The following is a 19769-nucleotide window of genomic DNA, read 5'->3' as shown; positions in this document are numbered from 1 at the left end:
GAAATTACATTGACTGGGTGGCTCAGTCAGTTAGGCATCCGAGTTCGGCTCAGGTCATGATCTCACAGTTTGTGAGTTCGAGCCCCATGTCGGGCTCTGTGCTGACATCTCAGAACCTAGAGCCTGTTCCGGATTCTGTCTTCCTTTCTCTCTGCCCGCCCCTGCTCACACTCTGTCTCTCTCAAAAACAAACATTAAAAAAAAAAAAAAAAAAAAGGAAGAAATCACATTGAGTCAATAAATCAGCTTGGCGATTTTGACATCTTTACAAAATTGAGTTTTCCAGACGATTACATATGATCTCTATCTGTTAGGTCTCCTTTAACCTCTTTCGATGAAGTTTCATATTGTTCTTTGTAGGGGGCACCTGAGTGGCTCTGTCGGGAAAGCATTCGACTCTTGATTTCTGCTCAGGTCATGATCTCATGGTTCATGAGTTTCATTTGTGCTGTCAGCATGGCACCTACTTGGGAGTCTCCATATCTCTCTCTCTCAAAATAAAGAAACAAACTTTATATTACTCTTCGTAAAGATTTGATCTTAGGTATATTACATGTTTCCCTCTACTCATTTGGAAGTTTACACTCTACTCTTTTATTTATTGCCCTTGAAATTTTAACATGCGTGCTCAAAGTCTAAAAGTATTATCTTAAGCACCCCTCTGAAACAATGCAAGGGTGGAGGGGCAAGAACTGGACTGGACGGCCGGGAGAGGAAGGACTCCTACTTCTAGAAGGGTCCAGGGGCGCCTGGGTGGCTCAGTCGGTTGGGCGTCTGACTTCGGCTCGGGTCATGATCTTGCAGTCCATGAGTTCAAACCCTGCATCGGGCTCTGTGCTGATGGCTCGGACCCTGGAGCCTGCTTCAGAGTCCGTCTCCCTCTCTCTCTGCCCCTCCCCTGCTTGCACTCTGTCTCTCTCTCAAAAATAAAATAAAAACATTAAAAAAAAAAATTTAGAAGGGTCCCAAGGGAGACCCGGGTGCCTCTCTGAAGAGGTCCTCAGAGATGACCGAGTATTGGAGTAAAGGAACTTTGCCTGCACTCTGTCTACCGAGACCACATAAGCAGAGGCCTCAGCACTAGGACTGAAATGACACAGAGCTGGGGACAGTCCACGGACCACCCCCGGCTTCCCGGGGCCTGTCAACTCTGACCTTCCTCCTTGCCCCCACATGCGGTGATGTCTACACTCTCCTCTGCTCCCAGGCCCTCAGGCCATGCACCTCACCCCAGGTGAATTAGGACACGCGATCAAATCTGTACACTGAGCTGTGGTTTTGGTTTGGTTGATTTTCTTGGTCGGGTGTTTTCTTTACTTATCTTAGGGTTTTGCTTGCTTTTGTTACTTTTTGTTATGGAAACGCGCACATAAAAATAAAAGTCAGAGGAAACCGAATAATGGATCTCCACTAACCTTTCACCCAGCCTCTCCGGCTTACAGTGCATGGCCAGTCTTGCTTCATCTATACCCCCCCGCCCCGCCAACTTCCTCTCAACAACCAGATGTTTTTGGAGCACATGCCAGATGCCGTATCATTTCATCTGTAAGTATTTCAGTACATCTGTCTAAAAGATAAGGAATCTTTTAAAAATGAAGGTGACCACGGCACCGTTAGCGCATTTAAAGACGTTAACAGTTCCGTAAGGTCATCAAATAGCCAAAGTCTACCTCTCCCTGATTTTGCTTATGTGTTTTTTTACGTGGTTTTTGTTTGAGCCCAAAGCCACGTGGATCCACAAATTACAACCAGGGGATGTGCCTCTTAATTTCCTTTTGTGAAAGTAGGAGTCAGCAACTACCCTCTAACTGCCTTCCAGCCATTGCCTGTTTTTGTATGGCCTGAGAGCTAACACTGGCTTTATATACTGTTGAATTGTTTATAGGGATGTCTGGTTGGCTCAGTCGATTTCCGTCCGACTTTGGCTCAGGTCACGATCTCATGGATCATGGGTTCGAGCCCCACATGGGGCTCTGTGCTGACAGCTCAGAGTCTGGAGCCTGCTTTGGATTCTGTGTGTCTCTCTCTCTGTCCCTGCCCCATTTGTGCTCTGTCTCTCTCTGTCTCTCAAAAATAAGTAAACATTAAAAAAAATTTTTTTTAAACACAAAAATATCATTTATAGATTTTTGTAAAGTTTATTTATTTATTTTGAGAGAGAGAGACAGGGAGAGAGAGAATCCCAAGCAGGCTCTGCACTGTCAGCACAATGCCTGATGTGGGGCTCGATCCCATGAACCAAGAGATCATGACCTGAGCTGAAATCAAGAGTCAGATACTTAACCGACTGAGCCACCCAGGAGCCCTTATTGTTAAACCACTTAGAACATAAGAGTATTTGTGTCATGCGAGAATTATATGAAATCCAACTTTCAGCATCCATGTTTGATTTAAACATCACCTTTAAATCCCCTTTATTTCACCTTTAAAAGCCCTTTATTTTCAGACCGTGTTTGGCAACTTTCGCACGACAAGGGCAGGGATGTGTAGTTGCTGTGGCATCTGAGACTTTATGGCCTTCAAAGTGTAAATATTTACTCGCTGGCCCTTTACAGAAAACATTTGCCAACCTCCAATCTTACCGGCTTCTCCTCCACCTCTCTTCTTCCCTGAAACTTTTTCATTGAAGTAACGGGGATGCTGGCATGGGCACCCTACGTGCTAAAATTGGAACAATACTGAGATGATTACCATGGCCTCGGTGCCAGGATGACACACACATTTGTGAAGCGTTCCATATTTAGAGGGAAAAAAAAAAAAAACCCAGAGAACCAGAGTTATTTGTCTTGTACAATACAATCATTCATGCCCTATATTCCTAGACACTGGTAACTAAGTATAGAGACTCCATCAAATTCAGCTTTGGCGACTTTTTCTTCCAGAGGATTCCATTAGTGTCCATGTGTTCTTCCATCAGGAAGTGAATATGTCTGCCTCTGTATCTTTCTGTGATGTCACCAACCGTTGACGACCAGCGCTAAACTATTTTGAGTTCCAGTAGCCAAAAGTGACTGGTGAGTGACCAGAACTGTCTGGGATATGATGAGGTCTGTAACCCCGCGGGAAAGAGGGAGTCAACATACATGGTCAAGAGCCATGGTTGGGAATAAAAATCAAGCTACATCAAGTTTTTAGGTTGAGATTCTGCAATAAACTTATGTTCCATGGGGGAGGGAAGAAGGGTCGTAGGCTATACATCAAAGTAATGAGAAGTGTCGTGTTAGCCTTCGGAGGTTACTGGTGATGCTTGCTCTTTCCCTCCGTTTTACAGTATTTCTGTCCAGATGGTTTGATCTCTTTGGGAGAAAAAGAAGTCGGCTCTGTCCTATTGGCTCTCCCCTCCAAGGGTGTGTTGTCTCTCCAATTAGACTGGAAGCTCCCTGAGAGCCAGAGTGACTGCTGCTCCCTTTAACAGCCACCGCACCCGGTCACGCAAAATGGCCGCGACCATGAAAACGCACGGGGCAAAAGAGAATCGGAATAAATGGCAACTGTTTTCTCCAGAGTGTATTAACATGCTTCCAGACAACAGCATCTTTATTCCTTCAATAAATGCTGATCGAACATTGATCGAGGCCCTGGCCAGGCTCTATCCAGGCCGATTCTTGCACCCCCACGTCCTCCAAACTGGTCTCCACTGGAACCAGCCAGCTCACACACACCCCACCCCAGATTACCCACAGCTTCCCTGTTTTTCCATGAATGCACCAGACTCTTCGCAATCCATTGGTTCAGGAAGCTGGAGTCTTCTGTCTGTTTGTGCGTTTGTTTTCCAGCTCCTTTTCCTCATCTTCCTTATCCAGCCACCTGTCTCATTCTGTGGATTCTTCCTCCCAGATTTCTGCTCATTATCCCCCCATTCCGTTCCAGGATGGGTCCACACTGGTCCCGAGGGAAACAGGATCCATGAGAGTTTCCAGTGACCTAGAAAGGGAATCAGATAGAAGAAAGGGCTAAGATGCAGAGCAAAATAGGTTCATCTGGGCATTGGTCCCTCCCTAGGCCCAGAGTTACACCCACTCAGCGGCAGGGATTGGGAAAGAAGCTGCTGGATCAGAGAACAGGGGAGAGTGAGGAACCCTGAGGTCCCTGACCGTGGATTAAGTTTCCCAGGCTACGAATTGGTTATTCATAGATAATCAGGTAAAATTGCCTCGGTTACAATCCGCAGCCAGTTGGAAGAAAATGTGCCTAGTGTCTGCTTGGGCCAGGACTGCTGGGGAAGCGACAGAGAAGGAGGTGGCAGCTGGACAGGAGCCATAAACCACAGCTTGTTACAGTCATTCATTCTTTAAATACATTTTGAGCACTTGCTCGGTGTCGGGCGTTGCTTGGTACTGAGGGTGTAAGAATAAATTTGCCCTCATGGAACGTATAGTCAGGAAGGAGGGGGAGGGAGAGACAAACATTAAACGATTCTTCAATACAGAATGATGAGTATGGTAAGTGCTCTGAGGGAAAAGTCCAGGAGTAGGGAGCTGGGGTGGGGGTGGGGGGCCACCAGCCTGGGGCAGGGGAAGCCCCTCTGGGTTCAATGTCAGGGTCAGCAGCAGCCCTTTCCCCCTCCCCCACAAGTTCCCCTCACTCTGGCTCAGGAAGAGGGATTTTCCCTCTCCCACCCCTGGACAGACCAACGGGGTCTCATATTCAGTCTTGGGGGTCCAGGGTGACACCGGTTATAGGAATTTCAGGCTGAATTGTGCTCCGCTCCCAAAAATCATTATGTTGAAGTCCTAACGCCGGTAACTGTAGAATGAGACTATATTCGGACAAAAGGCCTTTAAAAGGGTCATTAGGGTAAAATGAGTTCCTATGAGTAGGATCCAAGATGACTGGACCACTTACAAGAAGAGATTAGGTCACAAACACACAGATCAAGGAGCGACCCCTCTGCAAGCCAAGGAGAGGGGTCTCAGGAAAAAAAAAATCCTTTCCGACACCTTGATCTTGGGCCTCTAGCCTCCAGAACTGTGAGAAAATAAACATCTGTTGTGCAAGCAGGCACAACAGGCAGACTAAGACACCCTCCGTCTGCATTCAGACGAGGACAGGGGACTGAGGCTGGGTTGGGGAGTGGGGGAGGGCACATTTGCCCCTGGCCCAAAGATCTGTGCACGCTGGGAGGCTGGGATGGGCCCCCTGCCCCTGCCCCACAGGATTCTCCACCTCGGCTTCTCCTCCACAGGGGGGAGGGGGGAGGGTGACCCTCTGATCGAATTTCCCAAGGCAAAGCGCCTTTAGCAGCCCAGCTCCTCCTACCTCCTACCCAGCAAGGCTCCTGGCTCTGCACCCCAAGCCCCGCCAGTGAAGCCCTAAGACAGTGAGTGCCTCTCACGCATCAACGTCACCTGGAGAGTGTGCAAATGCAGATTCCTGCGCCCTAGCCCTGCCCCCCAGAGTCTTCTCCAGTAGGTCTGGGGTGGGGCCTGAAAGTTTGCATTTCTACCAAGCCTGCTAACTAGCCACACTGCTGCCGCCCTTGAGAGGCTCTGACCGAGATGGTTTTTCCCGGAGGCGCCCCTGCACTTGCCCCTCGATTAGAGCAGCGGCTGACTCCTCCCTCCGCTAAGGCGCCCCGGAGCCTCGGCCCAGCCTGGTCCTGCAGAGAATTCCCTGCTGCCGGCGTGGTAGGATCCTGGGACCTCCCGACTCAAGATTAAGTTGAGAGATTGTGCTGCCTTGTAGAGGGAAGGCTTTATTGGAATTTGAACCAGAACTGGAGCGACTCTAGTCCAAAGAATCCTGGGGGATCTTGATAAAGATCCGACCGCCCCCCACCCCACGCGCCCCCCAGACACAGACCTCCCGTGGAAACACTCTTCTGGAGTCGCTCAATATATAGATGAGCAAAGGGAGTCACAGAGAGGGCAAGTGACTTGTCCTAGGGCACACAGCACATTACAGCAGCGGCTGGGTGAGAACCCAGGCTCCCTTCAGCACCGGGTGGGTCCCGCCCTCTGCACCTCGCTGCTTTTTCTGAGCTTCAAGGGGTGCCCCTCTCTTTCTGCCCCTTTCTCCCATCCCCTGCCTCCTTTCTGGTGACCGCAGCTGGGCCCTGGCATTTTTAGCCGAAGCCGAAATGGAGCCTCAAGGGACTGTAATCTTGCAAAAGGGAGAAAAGTGGAGGAAGGGGCAGGGAAACGAGGGGAAGAGATGAAAACCTCATGGCAGGAAGGGAGTAGGGAATGGGAAGCCACGGAACGGGGGGCCAAGAAGCGGGGGCGGGGCTTCTCCGGGGACCCGCCCACGTGCACCATCACCCCTGCCTTTGACTGGGGAGAGCTCCCATGGGAGCCCCAGAAACCACAAACCCTCTGAGGCCTTAGAAGAGCCTGCCTCTGCCCTCCCTCGGCGACAGCTCTGTGCTCCAGACCCGGGTGTACCCGGTGGGGGCGGGGAGCTGGTTGGCCAGCTGCTGAGTTAGTTCAAGCTTCCTGCTCCTGGACTCGGGTTTCTGCTGCCAGCCCCAAGCCAGCCGGTGGGACTGGAGCTGGGGTGTGGACCAGGGGTAGACCGCTGCCCGGACCTGCCCTCCCAGGCCGGCTCCAGGAGGCACTGGGGCCCAGCTGGGCCAGGTGAGGCTAACAGCTGGGAGAGCTGTCCTGGCACCAAGGATCCCGCCGGGGGGAAGGCGAGTCAGTGGGGGCAGGGCTCCTGGAATCCGGATCAGCAGGTCGAGCTGGAGGCCCTCCACCCCCATGTCACCCGGAGAAAAACCGGACCCACTTCCTGACACCTTCATCCTGCAGCCACCAGTTTTCCACCCGGTGAGCAGCCACTGTGGTCTGGAATGTCCAGGTTTCGGGGCTCCCCCCACCCCAGCGGGGCCCAGACTCCCCGGCGGTGGGTGGAGAGGCCTTTAATCTTGGGCCCTTCTCCCCCTGCACCTGCCCACGGACTCTGGAAGGCCCTCCTGAGCTTAGCAAAGTAGCTGACCAGCTAATTCCCATTTGGGTGGGAACGATCGTTGAGCTCACAGGGTCCTCACATTTTAAAAGCAGTAGAGCCTGCCGGGAGTCAGTGCTGTGCTCCTGCTGCAAGACAGGGGGCTGGGAGGCTCTGGGCTCCGGGGTCGTACCCCTGGGGGGAGCCACTGAGTACCTAGGGTACTCTCCTCTCCAGCCTGGAAGAGAGTCAGGTTATCCAACTCAGGGATGGCCGTGGGGGTCCCCTCACTTCCTCCTCTTGCTCAGTGCCCTCACAGATTTTCTATTTTTTGTTTTCCTTTTAAATGTTTGCTTATTTTGAGGTGGGGAGGGGCAGAGACTGAGGGAGAGAGAGAATCCCAAGCAGGCTCCATGCTGTTAGCACGGAACCCAACACAGGGCTCGATCTCACGAACCGTGAGATCGTGACGCAGGTGGAAACCAAGAGTGGGGCGCTTAACCAGCTGAGCCACCCAGGCGCCCCCATGCAGATTTTCTGAAGTCTGGCCCTGCTTTACGGAAGGCTGACCACCCAGCACACTCCGCCCTCCCCTCACTGAGCACTAATTACCACTTTCTCTTTACTTGGCCCTCTCCCCCCAGGAGAGCTGCATCAGGTCCCTAGTTATAGGCCAGGCCCAGAGCCTGGGAAGTGGGAGGGACGGAGGTGCTGAGCCCGGTCAGCTGTGGGCCCTCTGGAGCCTGTGGGGCTCCAGCAGCCTGAGTAGCGGGGTGCAGCCGCTGCCCAGGTCACGACCACTCCTCTCTTTGCACGCTGCCAGCTCCTGCCTGGAAGGCAGCACTGTTGGGGCTCAGCTCCTTCTAGATGGTTCGGGCTTCTAAAGGCTCCTGCGAGCTGGAGAACACACGTATGCCCACGCGTAGCTGCTACATGTTCACATTCGTTCTGCCGACACCTATTCAGAGCCCATGCTGTGCCCCGCCAGGCGCTGAGCACAGAAGGGGAAGACAGGGCTTCAGTTTTGAGCGGCCTGGGCCTCCCAGGCCCCTGGTCTCCCTTTAAGCCAGCCAACCACCAAGCCAGCCATGCGAGTGAAGTGTGCTGGGAACAGCAGGGAAGGGAAGGGAAAACTCGGGCGCCATAGTGGACAATGCTTGGAGAAGGTGTCGGAGAACCTGGAAAGTCAAGTTGGATTTCACAGCGTGGAGGGAGAGCACAGGAAGCAGGCCCGAAAAGGTAGGGACCGGTAAACGTGTGTGGTATGTTTTAGGAATTCCACACAGCTTCTGTGTGGGGAAAGGTGAGCCTGGGAAGGAAGGCTGGGCCACCACTGGGTATCTCTCCAGGCGTCTATATCAAGGTCCCAACTTGTCCATCCCTCTGCCCGCCCAACCGCCCCCATTTTCTGGGCTCTGGCCAGTAAACGGTCCTCGAGAAACCTCAATACCAGGCTTCTAGAGGCCAAGATGGCACCCAATGGACAGCAAGCCTCGCTTGGGCTTGTGCCCAAGGAGCCGGGGAGAGGGGCAGGGCTGGTGCTCCAAGGGGGCGATGAAACTGAACTCGGCCTCCCCAGGGCAACGTGGCTTTGACATGTGAAGGTCCAGGAAAGGGGAGAAGGTGGAAGAGAACAGACCTTTCAGAGAAAACTGATTTTTTCCCCATGAGGGCGGTTTCTGTTTGGGGCCGGAGAGTCGAGTCGTCTCGTTCCTCTTCTCCCCCCACCCACCTGGTCCTAGTAAAGCCCTCTCTCCAACCCTGTACGGATAGGTCTCTCCCCCTTGTTCAGGTGGTTCCTTACGTGACGACAATTTTCGGCGGCCTGCGCGCAGGCAAGATGGTCACGCTCCAGGGAATGGTCCCTCTCGACGCACGCAGGTGAGGGCGTGCTCCGTGGGGAGCTGGCGGCCCCTCTCTGCCTTCGGGGTCCCTGGGGGTCTCTGACCAGGGGTGCCCACCAGGTTCCAGGTAGACTTCCAGTGCGGCTGCAGCGTGCATCCCCGGCCGGACATCGCCATCCACTTCAACCCTCGTTTCCACACCACCAAGCCCCACGTCATCTGCAACACCCTGTACCTCGAGCGCTGGCAGGCCGAGGCCCGGTGGCCCCGCCTGGGCCTGCAGAGAGGAGCCAGCTTCCTCATCCTCTTTCTCTTCGGAAATGAGGAAATGAAGGTGAGGGGGGAGGGGGTGGGCCTCGGGGCCTAGAACCTGCTAGACACGGCGATGCCCTTCCGCTCCTCCTTCCTTCAGCTGGATGCCCCGGGTCACTGCGTTGAGGGGCATTGCCGGGAGGGCTTGAGAACCAAGAGGCCCAAGCAGCCGCCAAGCCCAGTTCCAAGCTGCCCCTGGGCCCACACGGCCTGGTACACGGGGCAGCAAGAAGGCCCTGCCGTGCCTGGCCCTCAGGGGGCGCCACCGCCACGGTCATAGCAAGTACCTGGAGAGAGCCTGTGCTGTGCAGGACTCTGCTCCAGCCCTTCGATATCAGCTCACTGAATCCTCACCGCGTCTCTGATGAGGTGGGTCCCCACCAGGGAGGGGAGCGGAGCAGGGGCAGAGCGGGCAGGGGGCAGGGAGAGAGAGCTCCACCTCGAGGCTTTCACCGCTGATGTGAACTCCTGCCAGAAAGATGCCAGGACCTTGACCTCCCCGGGGGGGGGGGGGGGGGGGGGGGGAAGGGGAGCTGGAGGGAGCCAGCAGTGGACAGAGGGCCCTGGGGTGTAGGGGTCACGCGGCCTCCTGGATCTCTACTTCCTCACCTGTGGATGGGGCTGCTGGGGCCACTGGGGCAAATGGGGAACAGCGTGGGGAAAGTGCTGTGTCCCAGGCAGAGGGGCACAGAGGGACAGTGAGAGGTGCATTGGTTCCAAGGCCAGGTCTGCCGCCCGCCAGCTGTGCAACCTCGGGAAGGTCGTATAAGCTCCCCAAACCCTTGGGCACCTCGTCTGTAAATCGTGCCTGTCTCTTAGAGCTGGTCTCAAGTTAAATGAGGGACATTCCAGGTGAGGGTGCCCACCGTGGCCTGGCACGTATCAATTCAGTGTGCATCCAGGGCTGCTGTGCTGTCTGTCTGTCCCTCCAGGTGAGCGTGAACGGACAGCACTTTCTTCAATACCGCTACCGGCTCCCGCTGTCCCGTGTGGACACCCTGGGCATATTTGGTGACATCTTGGTGGAGGCCGTTGGGTTCCTGAACATCAACGTGAGTTCCCTTGGGGCCAACATACATCCAAGGGGATGCCTAGACAGGCCCAGGTCCCCCTGCCGCCCCAGACAGGCCCTGTCACACCAGTTACAACCAAGGCGGAAGGGGGCCATCAAGGTGTGGGATGCGAGCGGGATGAGAAGGGGACCACAGAAGGGGACCCAAGAGCAATGGCCAGGAAATGAATCACTCGGACACTTGGCACCATGGGGCCCAAACAGCAGCTAGCTATGCCATTCGCACCCGAGGAGCTTGTTAAAAATGCAGACTCCGAGGGGCACCTGGGCGGTTCAGTCGGTTAAACGTCCGACGCCGGCTCAGGTCACGATGTCGCAGTTTATGAGTTCGAGCCCCGGGTCGGGCTCTGTGCTCACGGCTCGGAGCCCGGAGCCTGCTTCACCTTCTGTGTCTCCCTCTCTCGCTGCCCCTCCCCTGCCCGCGCTCTGTCCTTCTCTCTAAAAACATAAGTAAACATTAAAAAAATAAATTAAAATCCCGTGTGTTGCTTTTTCTCTTTCCTGACAGCCATTTGCAGAGGGCAGCATTGAGTATCCGGTCGGATATGTGAGTCTCTGGGGAGCAAGGTCGGCCCTGGCGGTTCCAGCCACACTCGCTGAGCCACTGAGCTCCCTCCTCCCCCCTGGCCTGACCTGGTTGATAAGAGCCAGCTGCCCCTTCCGTCCCTGCGCAGTTGCCATGGATACCGCTGGCCCCACTCCAATCCCAAGCCAGCCTGGCCTTTCCTCTCCCAGCCCAAGCTGGGGTGGCTTGGGAAGATGGGTGGGGTAGGCTGGCTGCCCAGTATGGCCATCAGAAGATCCCTCTGGGGGGCGGTGGGGGGGGGGGGGTGCTTTCTGTTCCCAACCTGGGGAGGAAGCTGGGGTTGGCCTGCAGGACAGAAGGGGAGATGAGGCCCAAGGCCACACAATAAGTGAATGACAGACCCTCTCTCCGGTTCCTCCCCATTTTCCCAGAGCTGAAGTGTGAATCCAAGAGGGCCCCCCTGGGGCTCCGATCATTCACCTGCATTGTCTTTAGAGAGATAAACCCCAAATGCCCTCAATTCTTAATAACAATATTAGGAGGCTCTCTCCCACTGAGCAAACACCATATGATCTCCATGCCCCCTCTCTTCCCTTGACAGCCCTTCCTGCTGAAGAGCCCCAGCCTGGTGAGTGACCTCCCGCCTGGGTCTGGTGGAGGTGTCGTCCTGGGAGGGCACCCCCCCTACCCCCACCCCCCCACCCCCCCCCCGTGGGAAATGGCCTCAGCACCAAAGTCTCCCCTTCCTTTATAGAAGAAACCTGTGGGCTGCGGGTGGGCCAGGCTGCTTCCTGCTGAAGCTCCCGCTTCTTGTCTTTTCTCCATTGATTCTGCACACAATTATTTGATACTCTTCTGTGCCAGGCCCGGTGCCAGGCTCTAGGATAGAGGGACTAGCCAGTCTCAGCCCTCCAATGGATCGCAGGCTGGTGGGGGAGACAGAGCAGTGAACAGGCCATCACAATTCAGGGTGCAGCGCTGGGGGACATACCTGGTGCTTGGGCCCCGGGAGAGGGGGGTGGCCACAGAGCTCTACCCTGAAGGGCCAGGGAGAGTCGAGCGCAGGAGACCACGCATGCAATAGGCGTTTAATAAATGAGCAAAGCTGAGTCTTCTCCTGGCTGCAGGTCTGACGTCAGACTTCCCCCGCTCCAGGGCTCCACGGCCCCTGGGGGGGCGCCAGCCCTCCCCAAGCCCCTCTATGTGTCCCTTCTCACTTATCTCCGTCCCCCTACAGGAGGTGCCCTGCTCTCGGGCCCTTCCCAAGGGTCTCTGGCCGGGACAGGTGATCGTACTGCGGGGGCTGGTCTTGCCAGAGCCAAAGGAGTAAGTATGCAGATGGGAGGGAGAGAGAAGCAGCTCTGAGCCACGCACGAGCTTTGCAAGAATTTCCTCTTTCGTCTCCAACACCACCGCTCAATCGCCGAGTCTGTGGTTGGGACAGGTGCTCAGGCTGCCTCCACGGGCCCCGACAGCCCCAGTGCTGGGAGTATCTTCCCCGCCGGTACATCTCGGCGGGTCAACCAGCCTCTCGTCGCAGGTCCCAGCTGGGACTTCGGGAAAGGTCCTTTAAAGGCTCAGGATGAGACCCAGAGGGCAAACTCAACCTCCCAGGGCGCCCCTGAGAGGAGGCATTGGGAGCTTGGAGGGACACACGGACCACACGGACGCTGCCTGACCTCTCCCACAGGGGGCGCTCCTGCTCCATTCCCTAAACCCCAGGGCTCCGAGCCAGACTAGTCTTCTTCCTTTCTCCCCTCCTTTCCTCCTTCTTGCTGGAATCACGCTGGATTCCCTGACTTTTCCGGGCCAGATCCCCCGGGTTTGACTTCTGCGGAGGACACTTCCTCCCTGTGCCCCCTCAAGGCAGTTTTTTTCCCTTCTGGGCTTCAATTTCCTTGTCTGTAAAAAGTGGTCATGATACTGCCAGCTTCAGGGGTGGGTGCAGGCTTAGAATTGTGCCAAGCACATAGTAAGGGCTCCACAAATGTGGTAGTGGCACAGTTATCTCCGCGGAGGGGCAGGAGAGGAAGGAGCGTGCCCCGTATTCTCCCTTTCTGTTTTGGTTTTGGTTTTTAAAGCACTGACCTCACTAGTCTGTTGGCCCTGCACGCTCTTGATCAGGCCTGCGAGCTCTGGGACAGGCTGGCAACACAGCCCTGGAGGGCACCGACCTCCACAGCCTGGCACACCTGGGTTGGAATCCTGGTTTTGCCTCCTATAAACTATGTGCTCTTGGGGAAGTCACTACACCTCTCTGAGGCTGGAGTCCTGAGTTTCCCCATCAGAAGTAAAAGAGAAAGATCGTCTCCGTCGTAAAGGGAAAATGAAAAAGTTCCCAGCGATAGGAGGAACACCCTCCCCAACAAAACTTGGAGACACGACACCAGCTTTACATCCTAGCTCAAAGTCTAATGGTCATTTATATTTTTTTTTTTTGAGATTTAATGATCTATGTTAATTTTTTATCTTTTTTGAATCCAAATATATATTTTTTTCAGGAGTAGAATTTAGTGATTCATCACTTACATCTCCCTTACATATAACACCCAGTGATCATCCCAACCAGGGCCCTCCCTAATGCCCCTCACCCCCTCACCCCCTTAGCCCATCCCCCCACCCAACGCCCCACCAGCAACCCTCAGTTTGTTCTGTATTTAGGAGTCTCTTGTGGTTCGTCTCCCTCTCTGGTTTTATATTATTTTTGCTTCGCTTCCCTTACGTTCATCTGTTTTGTATCTTAGATTCCACATATGAATGAAATCATGTGATATTTGCCTTTCTCTGACTTATTTCACTTCGCATAATGCACTTTAGTTCCATCCACGTCGTTGCGAATGGCAAGGTTTCATTCTTTTTCATTGTCGAGTAATATTCCGTTGAATGTATATACCACATCTTCTTTCTTCATTCATCAGTTGATGGACACTTGGGCACGTCCCATGCTTCGGCTATTGTCGCTAGTGCTGCTGTAAACATTGGGGTGCATGTGCCCCGTCGAAACAGCACACCTGTATCCTTTGGATAAATACCTAGCAATGCAATTGCTGGGTCGTAGGGTAGTTCTATTTTTAACTTTTTGAGGAACCTCCATTTTGTTTTCCAGAGTGGCTGCACCAGTTTGCATTCCCACCAGCAGTGCAAAAGACATCCTCTCTCTCCGCCTCCTCGCCAACATCTGTCGTTGCCTGAGTTGTTAACGTTAGCCACTCTGACAGGTGTGAGGTGGTATCTCATTGTGGTTTTGATTTGTGTTTCCCTGATGATGCGTGATGTGGAGCATTTTTTCATGTCGGTTGGCCATCTGGATGTCTTCTTTGGAGAAGTGTCTATTCATGTCTTTGGCCCCTTTCTTCACTAGATTATTTGGTTTTGGGGTGTTGAGTTTGAGAAGTTCTTTATAGATTTTGGATACTAACCCCTTATCTGCATGTCATTTGCAAATATCTTCTCCCGTTCTGTTGGTCGCCTTTTAGTTTTGTTGACTATTTCCTTTGCTGTGCAGAAGCTTTTTATCTTGATGTGGTCCCAATAGTTCATTTTTGCTTTTGTTTCCCCTGCCTCTGGAGACATGTCAAGAAGTTTCTCCAGCCCAGGTCAAAGAAGTTGTTGCCTGTTTTCTTGTCTAGGATTTTGATGGCTTCCTGTCTTATGTTTAGGTCTTTCATCCATTTTGAGTTTATTTTTGTGTCTGGTGTAAGAAAAGGGTCCAAGTTCATTTCTCTGCTTGTCGCTGTCCAGTTCTCCCAACACCATTTGCTGAAGAGACTGTCTTTTTTCTATTGGATATTCTTTCCTGCTTTGTCAAAGATTAGTTGGCCATACTTTTGTGGGTCCATTTCTGGGTTCTCTATTCTGTTCCATGGATCTGAGTGTTTTTGTGCCAGTGCCATACTGTCTTGATGATTACAGCTTTGTAATACAGCTTGAAGTCCAGGATTGTGATGTCTCCAGATTTGGTTTTCTTTTTCAGGATTGCTTTGGCTATTCGGGGTTTTTCTGGTTCCATCCAAATTTGAGGATTGTTTGTTCTAGCTCTGTGATGAATGCTCGTGCTATTTTGGTAGGAATTGCATTGAATATGTAGATTGCTTTGGGTGGTATCGGTATGTTAACAATATTTGTTCTTTCAATCCATAAGCATGGAATGTTTTTCCATTTCTTTGTATCATCTTCAATTTCTTTCAACAGCCTGGACATTTCTCCAGGCCACTTCAGCCATGGGCCGCCCACATCAAGACATAACACGGTGCCTGGCATTTAGCAAGCCTGCAACAAATGTTGGCTGTTACTGTTGTTTTCTGGAAGCGACCGTGGCTTGAATCGGACAGAGAGAGGAGGAGTTAGAGGGCAGGGAATTCGCCTGCGTTAAACATCTGTCCTTTCCTCTCCAGCCCTCCCCCCAATCACTGAGGCTGTGGGGGGGTGGCTACAGCTGCTAAGAGGTTCCACAGAACTTCTCTAGGTGTCTGTGGGGGGGAGCCTGTTACCCGGCCTGGGGCTGTGCTGGACAGGGCCAAGCTGGGGTGGGAACGCTGAATTCTTAGGCCAATGGGAAGACAAAGACTTTTCTGGGGAAGCACAGGGGCAAGGGTTTGGGGCTGGAGGCAGGGTCCCTGCCTCCCAAGCTTCTTCCCAGTGGTGAGCCCTTGCCGGCCCCCACCCAAGGCTGGAAATGTACGGGGCGTCCTCCTGGCCCAGGTCCAGCAGGATCCCTTTTCCACACGTTGCCCTCCCACGGGCATCCTGGCCTCCCAACTGTCAACCGCCTCCTGCTAAGGGGTCAGTCACCAGCAGCTTCGGGGGTTTTGTTTCAAAGGTGACTTTGGAAGCTCCCAAGACATGAGACAGAATCTGGCTCCCCTGTGAGGGGCAGACGCCAGGCAGCAGGAAGCCCCCCCAGATCTGGTGTCCTACATTGTTCGCATCGCAGCCCAAAGCCCCACAGCTCTTACTAGTACCAGAGTCAGTCTCAGAACTTCTTGTCCCCGTCGGTTATATGCGCCGATGAGCCTCCAGGCACAGGATTTCTGAGAGGACTCCGGAGAAGCTAACAGTAGGCGGTAAGACACCTCCTGTGTGCCGCGAACTTCTAGATCTCCCGTCCCTTATCTCCTTTGTTCCTATCGGTGGCCCTATGAGATAGGTATTGTATTACATAGTGGTATTTTTATTATTATTTTTTTAATGCTTATTTATTTTTGAGAGAGAGAGAGAGAGAGACAGAACGGGAGCAGGGAAGGGGCAGAGAGAGCGAGGGAGACCCAGAATCCGAAGCAGGCTCCAGGCTCTGTCAGCACGGTGCCCGACGCGGGGCTCGAACCCACGGACTGTGAGGTCATGACCTGAGCTGAAGTCAGACACTCAACCGACTGAGCCCCCCCCCAGGCGCCCCCATAGTAGTATTTTCTAAACAATAGATGGGATTCGCGTGCTTATTACGTGCCAGGTCCCGTTCTCACACTTTACCTGTGTTAACTCAGTTCTCACAACTCGCGAGGCAGGTACGGTACTCTTCTCCCCACTTTACAGATGAGGAGACTGAGGCACAGAGACAGTGCCTTGCCCAAGCTCGCAGGACTAGAAAGTACCAGAGCAGAGCTGAAGCCGGGTAGCCTGGCTCTAACCCCTATAGCTATTTTCAAAACACTTAAGGCAACACCTGCCGTTTGGAAAATACTGGTAAATACTGGCGACTACTGATACGACGATCCCCATCTTGCCGGAGGGGAAATGAGGCTCCGACAAGGTCATGTGCTCCCCCGTGGTCCCCGGCCCGTGGCTGCAGGTGTGCTCAGGTGTCCCCACCCCTCCGAGCCGCCGAACCTTCCAGCTGCTCTCCCACATCCGCCCCTCCCCTCAGGATCCGGCAGCCACAGCTCAGGGGCGGCCCCTTCTCCGACCCCCCTCTTGCAGCGTCACGCTGAGCCTGCGGGACGAGGCGGCTCATGTTCCTGTGACGCTCAGGGCTTCCTTCGCAGACAGAACTCTGGCCTGGATCGCGCCCTGGGGGTGCAAGAAGCTGATCTCGGCCCCCTTCCTGTTCTACCCCTGGCGATTTTTTGAGGTCAGTCGGAGCCGAGCGGCCTCATCCCGTCTGGTGGGAGCCAAAAGCTGCATTCCCGTGGGGAGCCAGGGGTGCGTCCTGGGGAGGGGTGGAGGATGAGGGGCTGGGGCCAGAGCCTGCCAGAGAAAACATCTGTGCCACGGCTCTCAACCCCCTACTCCCCAGACGCGGATTTAATTAATCGGGGCTGCCCCTGGCATTAGTGGTATTTTTCTTTTTTAGATGAAATTTATTGTCAAACTGGTTTCCATACGACCCCCAGTGCTCATCGCGACAGGCGCCCTCCTCCATGCCCATCACCCTCATTGGTGTTGTTGTTTTTTTTATTTTTTTTTAAACGTTTATTTATTTTTGAGACAGAGAGAGACAGAGAATGAACAGGGGAGGGGCAGAGAGAGAGGGAGACACAGAATCCGAAACGGGCTCCGGGCTCTGAGCGGTCAGCACAGAGCCCGACGCGGGGCTCGAACTCACGGACCGTGAGATCATGACCTGAGCCGAAGTCGGACGCTTAACCGACCGAGCCACCCAGGCGCCCCTCATTGGTGTTATTTAAAAAAAGAAAAAGCCCCCCTAATGACTCCAAAGTGCAGCCAGGGTTGAGCCCACTGCTCGAGGGCACGCAGCCGGCACAGAGGGTGAAACTGAGGCCCAGGGCTGAGACGATCCTTGTGGAAAGGTCACAGTGATCTGGTGACAAGCAGGGCACCCAGTCCTGCCCTTTCCCACCACCAGGCACCCTACGGTTCCCGTCTTTGTGACCTCTGAGCGGAGGGCTTGCTGGGTGGGGCATCGGGCAGGCAGTGTACTGCCTGTCTGTCTGTCCGGGAGCCTGCAGGGCCCTCCTGTCCTTTTCCAGGTGCTGCTCCTGTGCCAGGAGGGAGGGCTGAAGCTGGCGCTCAACGGGCAGGGCCTGGGGGCCACCAGCGTGCACCAGCAGGTCCTGGAGCAGCTGCGGGAGCTCCGGATCAGTGGCAGCGTCCAGCTCTACTGTGTCCACTGCTGAGGAGTGAGCCAGGGGCCCCGCCAGGGAAGAGAAGGACCAGCCCACGCCCGGCACCCCTCGATGCGGCTCCGCTCTCCTCCCTTCGATACACTGTGCGCCTGTCACCCCTCCACCCCCTGCTTTCGGAGGCCCCAGCCTGGGATTGGCACCCCCTGTGTGCACTCACATCTCATCCACAAGCACTCGGTCCCGGGGCCACGCTGTGTGCAAGGAAGGCTAAAAATGGCTCTCCAGTGGGATGGCCGTGTGCCCGGCCACGGTGCTACTGCTGTGATTCCTGGTATATGTGGGGCGTTCCTGGTATGTCTGTTTATACCATCTGATTCTGTAGTGGCCTCCACTTCCGGTGCTATTTTTCCTTGTATTTTCAGCTTGCCTGCTTGCTGTCAGGTTGATGAAATCTTTATCACCCTGCCTACCTTTTTTCTCCAAAACCCTCTCTTGTGTCACTGCTTTGTCATCCTACCTCCCGTCATCCCTCCCCTAACCCCAGCCACCCGAGGATCTGTTTTCCACTCCTACGTGTGGCCTGTTTTGGAAATGCCGTTATCAATGGAATCCTACAGTATCCGACCTCTTGAATCTGGTTCCTTTCGTTGTGCATCATCGTTTTAGCTCCATCTAAGTAGCTGTCTGCATCAGGGACCAGTTCTCTTTGTTACTCAACAGTATTCCATCGTGCCGCAATTCATTTACCGACCGACCCATCGAAGAACACGGGTGGTTCCAGGTTTGGGCAGTCATGAGTAGAGCACTACTAAAAACGGTTGTGTATAAGTCTTTGATGAACATGAGCTGTAATTTCTCTAGGGGAGGTACCAGGTAGTGCGATTTCTGGATCATACGACAGAGGCACCTTTATCAGACACCGCCCAACGGTTTTCCAGAGTTATTTCAGAGCGGCTGTGCCATTTTGCATTCCCACCAGCAACGTGGGAAACTTCTAGCGGTTTTGCATCCTCGTACTTGTGATTGTCAGTGGGTTTTTTTTTGTTTGTTTGTTTGGGTTTGGTTTTTGTTTTTTAATTTTTTTAATGTTTATTTATTTTTGAGAGAGAGAGAGACACACACACACAGAGCGGGAGCGGGGAAGAGGCAGAGAGAGAGGGAGGCACAGAATCCAAAGTAGGTTCGAGTAGGTGTGGCAGCACAGAGCCCGATGCGGGGCTCGAACTCGCGAACCGTGAGATCATGACCTGAGCCGAAGTCGGACGCTCAACCGACTGCGCCACCCAGGCGCCCCTAGAGTTTTGTTATTTTAGCTATCCTCATCTGTGTGAGGGGGATGTCATTGGCGGTTTTCATTTGCATTTCGCTAATGGCTGAAGATGCTGAGCCTTTTTTTATATGCTGATTTGCCATCCATGTAGTCTCTGGTTCAGTGCCTGTTCTCTCCTTTGCTGTCGTTGTTGTTATTTTTTTCTAAGTAATCTTTACACCCGACGTGGGGCTCAAAGCTACAACCCCGAGATCAAGAGTCACGTGCTCTGCCGACTGAGCCAGCCAAGCGCCCCTCTTTTCTCCATGTTTTAACTGAGTCGTTGGCCTTTTTACCCTTGACTTTGAAGGGTTCTTTATACAAGCTGGCTAGAAGTCCTTGGTCAAATATGCTATTTGTAAAGAATTTCTCCCCATCTTAGCTTGTCTTTTCATTTGGTTTCTTCCACCGAGTATCTGAGTTTTGGTGAAGTCCAGTTCAACAATTTTTTCTTTCACGGATTATCCTTTTGGTATCCTAGCTACAAACTCTTTGCCTAGTGAGAATTTCTCCTTTGTTTCCCTCTGAAAGCTGTATACTTTTGTGAAGTAATGAAATTGAACCAAGTAAATCCAGAGATCTAACAGGCTTTGTTAAACCATTCACGTAGGGCGAGCTCCCCATGTGGCAAGCAGAGAGGCGCTCCAAGGAGTTAAACAAAATGGAAGGTTCTTATTAGCAAGAAAGATTGGTCCAGGCAGGCCTGCTTTCTAGGGGAAAAGGCAAGGGGTCTTATCATGCAGATGACCTCATCTTTCTTTGGGGGTGGAGGACCCAGGTGCTCACTGATGCTGATGGA

At 53.5% G+C, this 19769-nt stretch overlaps 1 protein-coding gene, 1 long non-coding RNA gene and 1 other non-coding gene across 8 annotated transcripts; all 3 read left to right on the top strand.

Moving 5' to 3' along the window:
* Positions 1-1331: 1331 nt before the first annotated feature.
* LOC132661921 (uncharacterized) lies at positions 1332-3646 on the top strand. The gene is made up of 3 exons (XR_009602451.3): positions 1332-1545; positions 2883-3014; positions 3272-3646. It is a non-coding gene; the product is annotated as an uncharacterized LOC132661921 (long non-coding RNA).
* Positions 2635-2744, top strand: LOC132662603 (U6 spliceosomal RNA). The gene has a single exon (XR_009602625.1). It is a non-coding gene; the product is annotated as a U6 spliceosomal RNA (small nuclear RNA).
* A 2603-nt stretch (positions 3647-6249) lies between the features above and the next one.
* Positions 6250-19541, top strand: LGALS12 (galectin 12). 6 transcript variants are annotated; one of them, XM_060606996.3, is made up of 10 exons: positions 6702-6767; positions 7874-8124; positions 8721-8766; positions 8850-9063; positions 9974-10093; positions 10622-10660; positions 11241-11267; positions 11877-11965; positions 16556-16706; positions 17566-19541. In XM_060606996.3, exons 2-10 carry the CDS (start codon positions 7974-7976, stop codon positions 17710-17712), a joined length of 984 nt encoding a protein of 327 aa, XP_060462979.3. In that variant the 5' UTR covers positions 6702-6767; positions 7874-7973; the 3' UTR covers positions 17713-19541. The 6 variants fall into 6 exon arrangements, with proteins under 6 accessions (XP_060462981.3, XP_060462982.3, XP_060462979.3 ...); XM_060606997.3 differs by having other exon boundaries at positions 6703-6767; positions 7952-8124; XM_060606998.3 differs by lacking the exon at positions 7874-8124 and having other exon boundaries at positions 6250-6767; positions 8678-8766.
* Positions 19542-19769: the final 228 nt, after the last annotated feature.

Source organism: Panthera onca, chromosome D1 (assembly GCF_046562875.1).
Source record: "Panthera onca isolate mPanOnc1 chromosome D1, mPanOnc1 haplotype 2, whole genome shotgun sequence".
Classification (NCBI taxonomy): domain Eukaryota; kingdom Metazoa; phylum Chordata; class Mammalia; order Carnivora; family Felidae; genus Panthera; species Panthera onca.
Note: the sequence above shows the minus strand (reverse complement) of the source record. Positions and strands in the feature narration are given on the sequence as shown.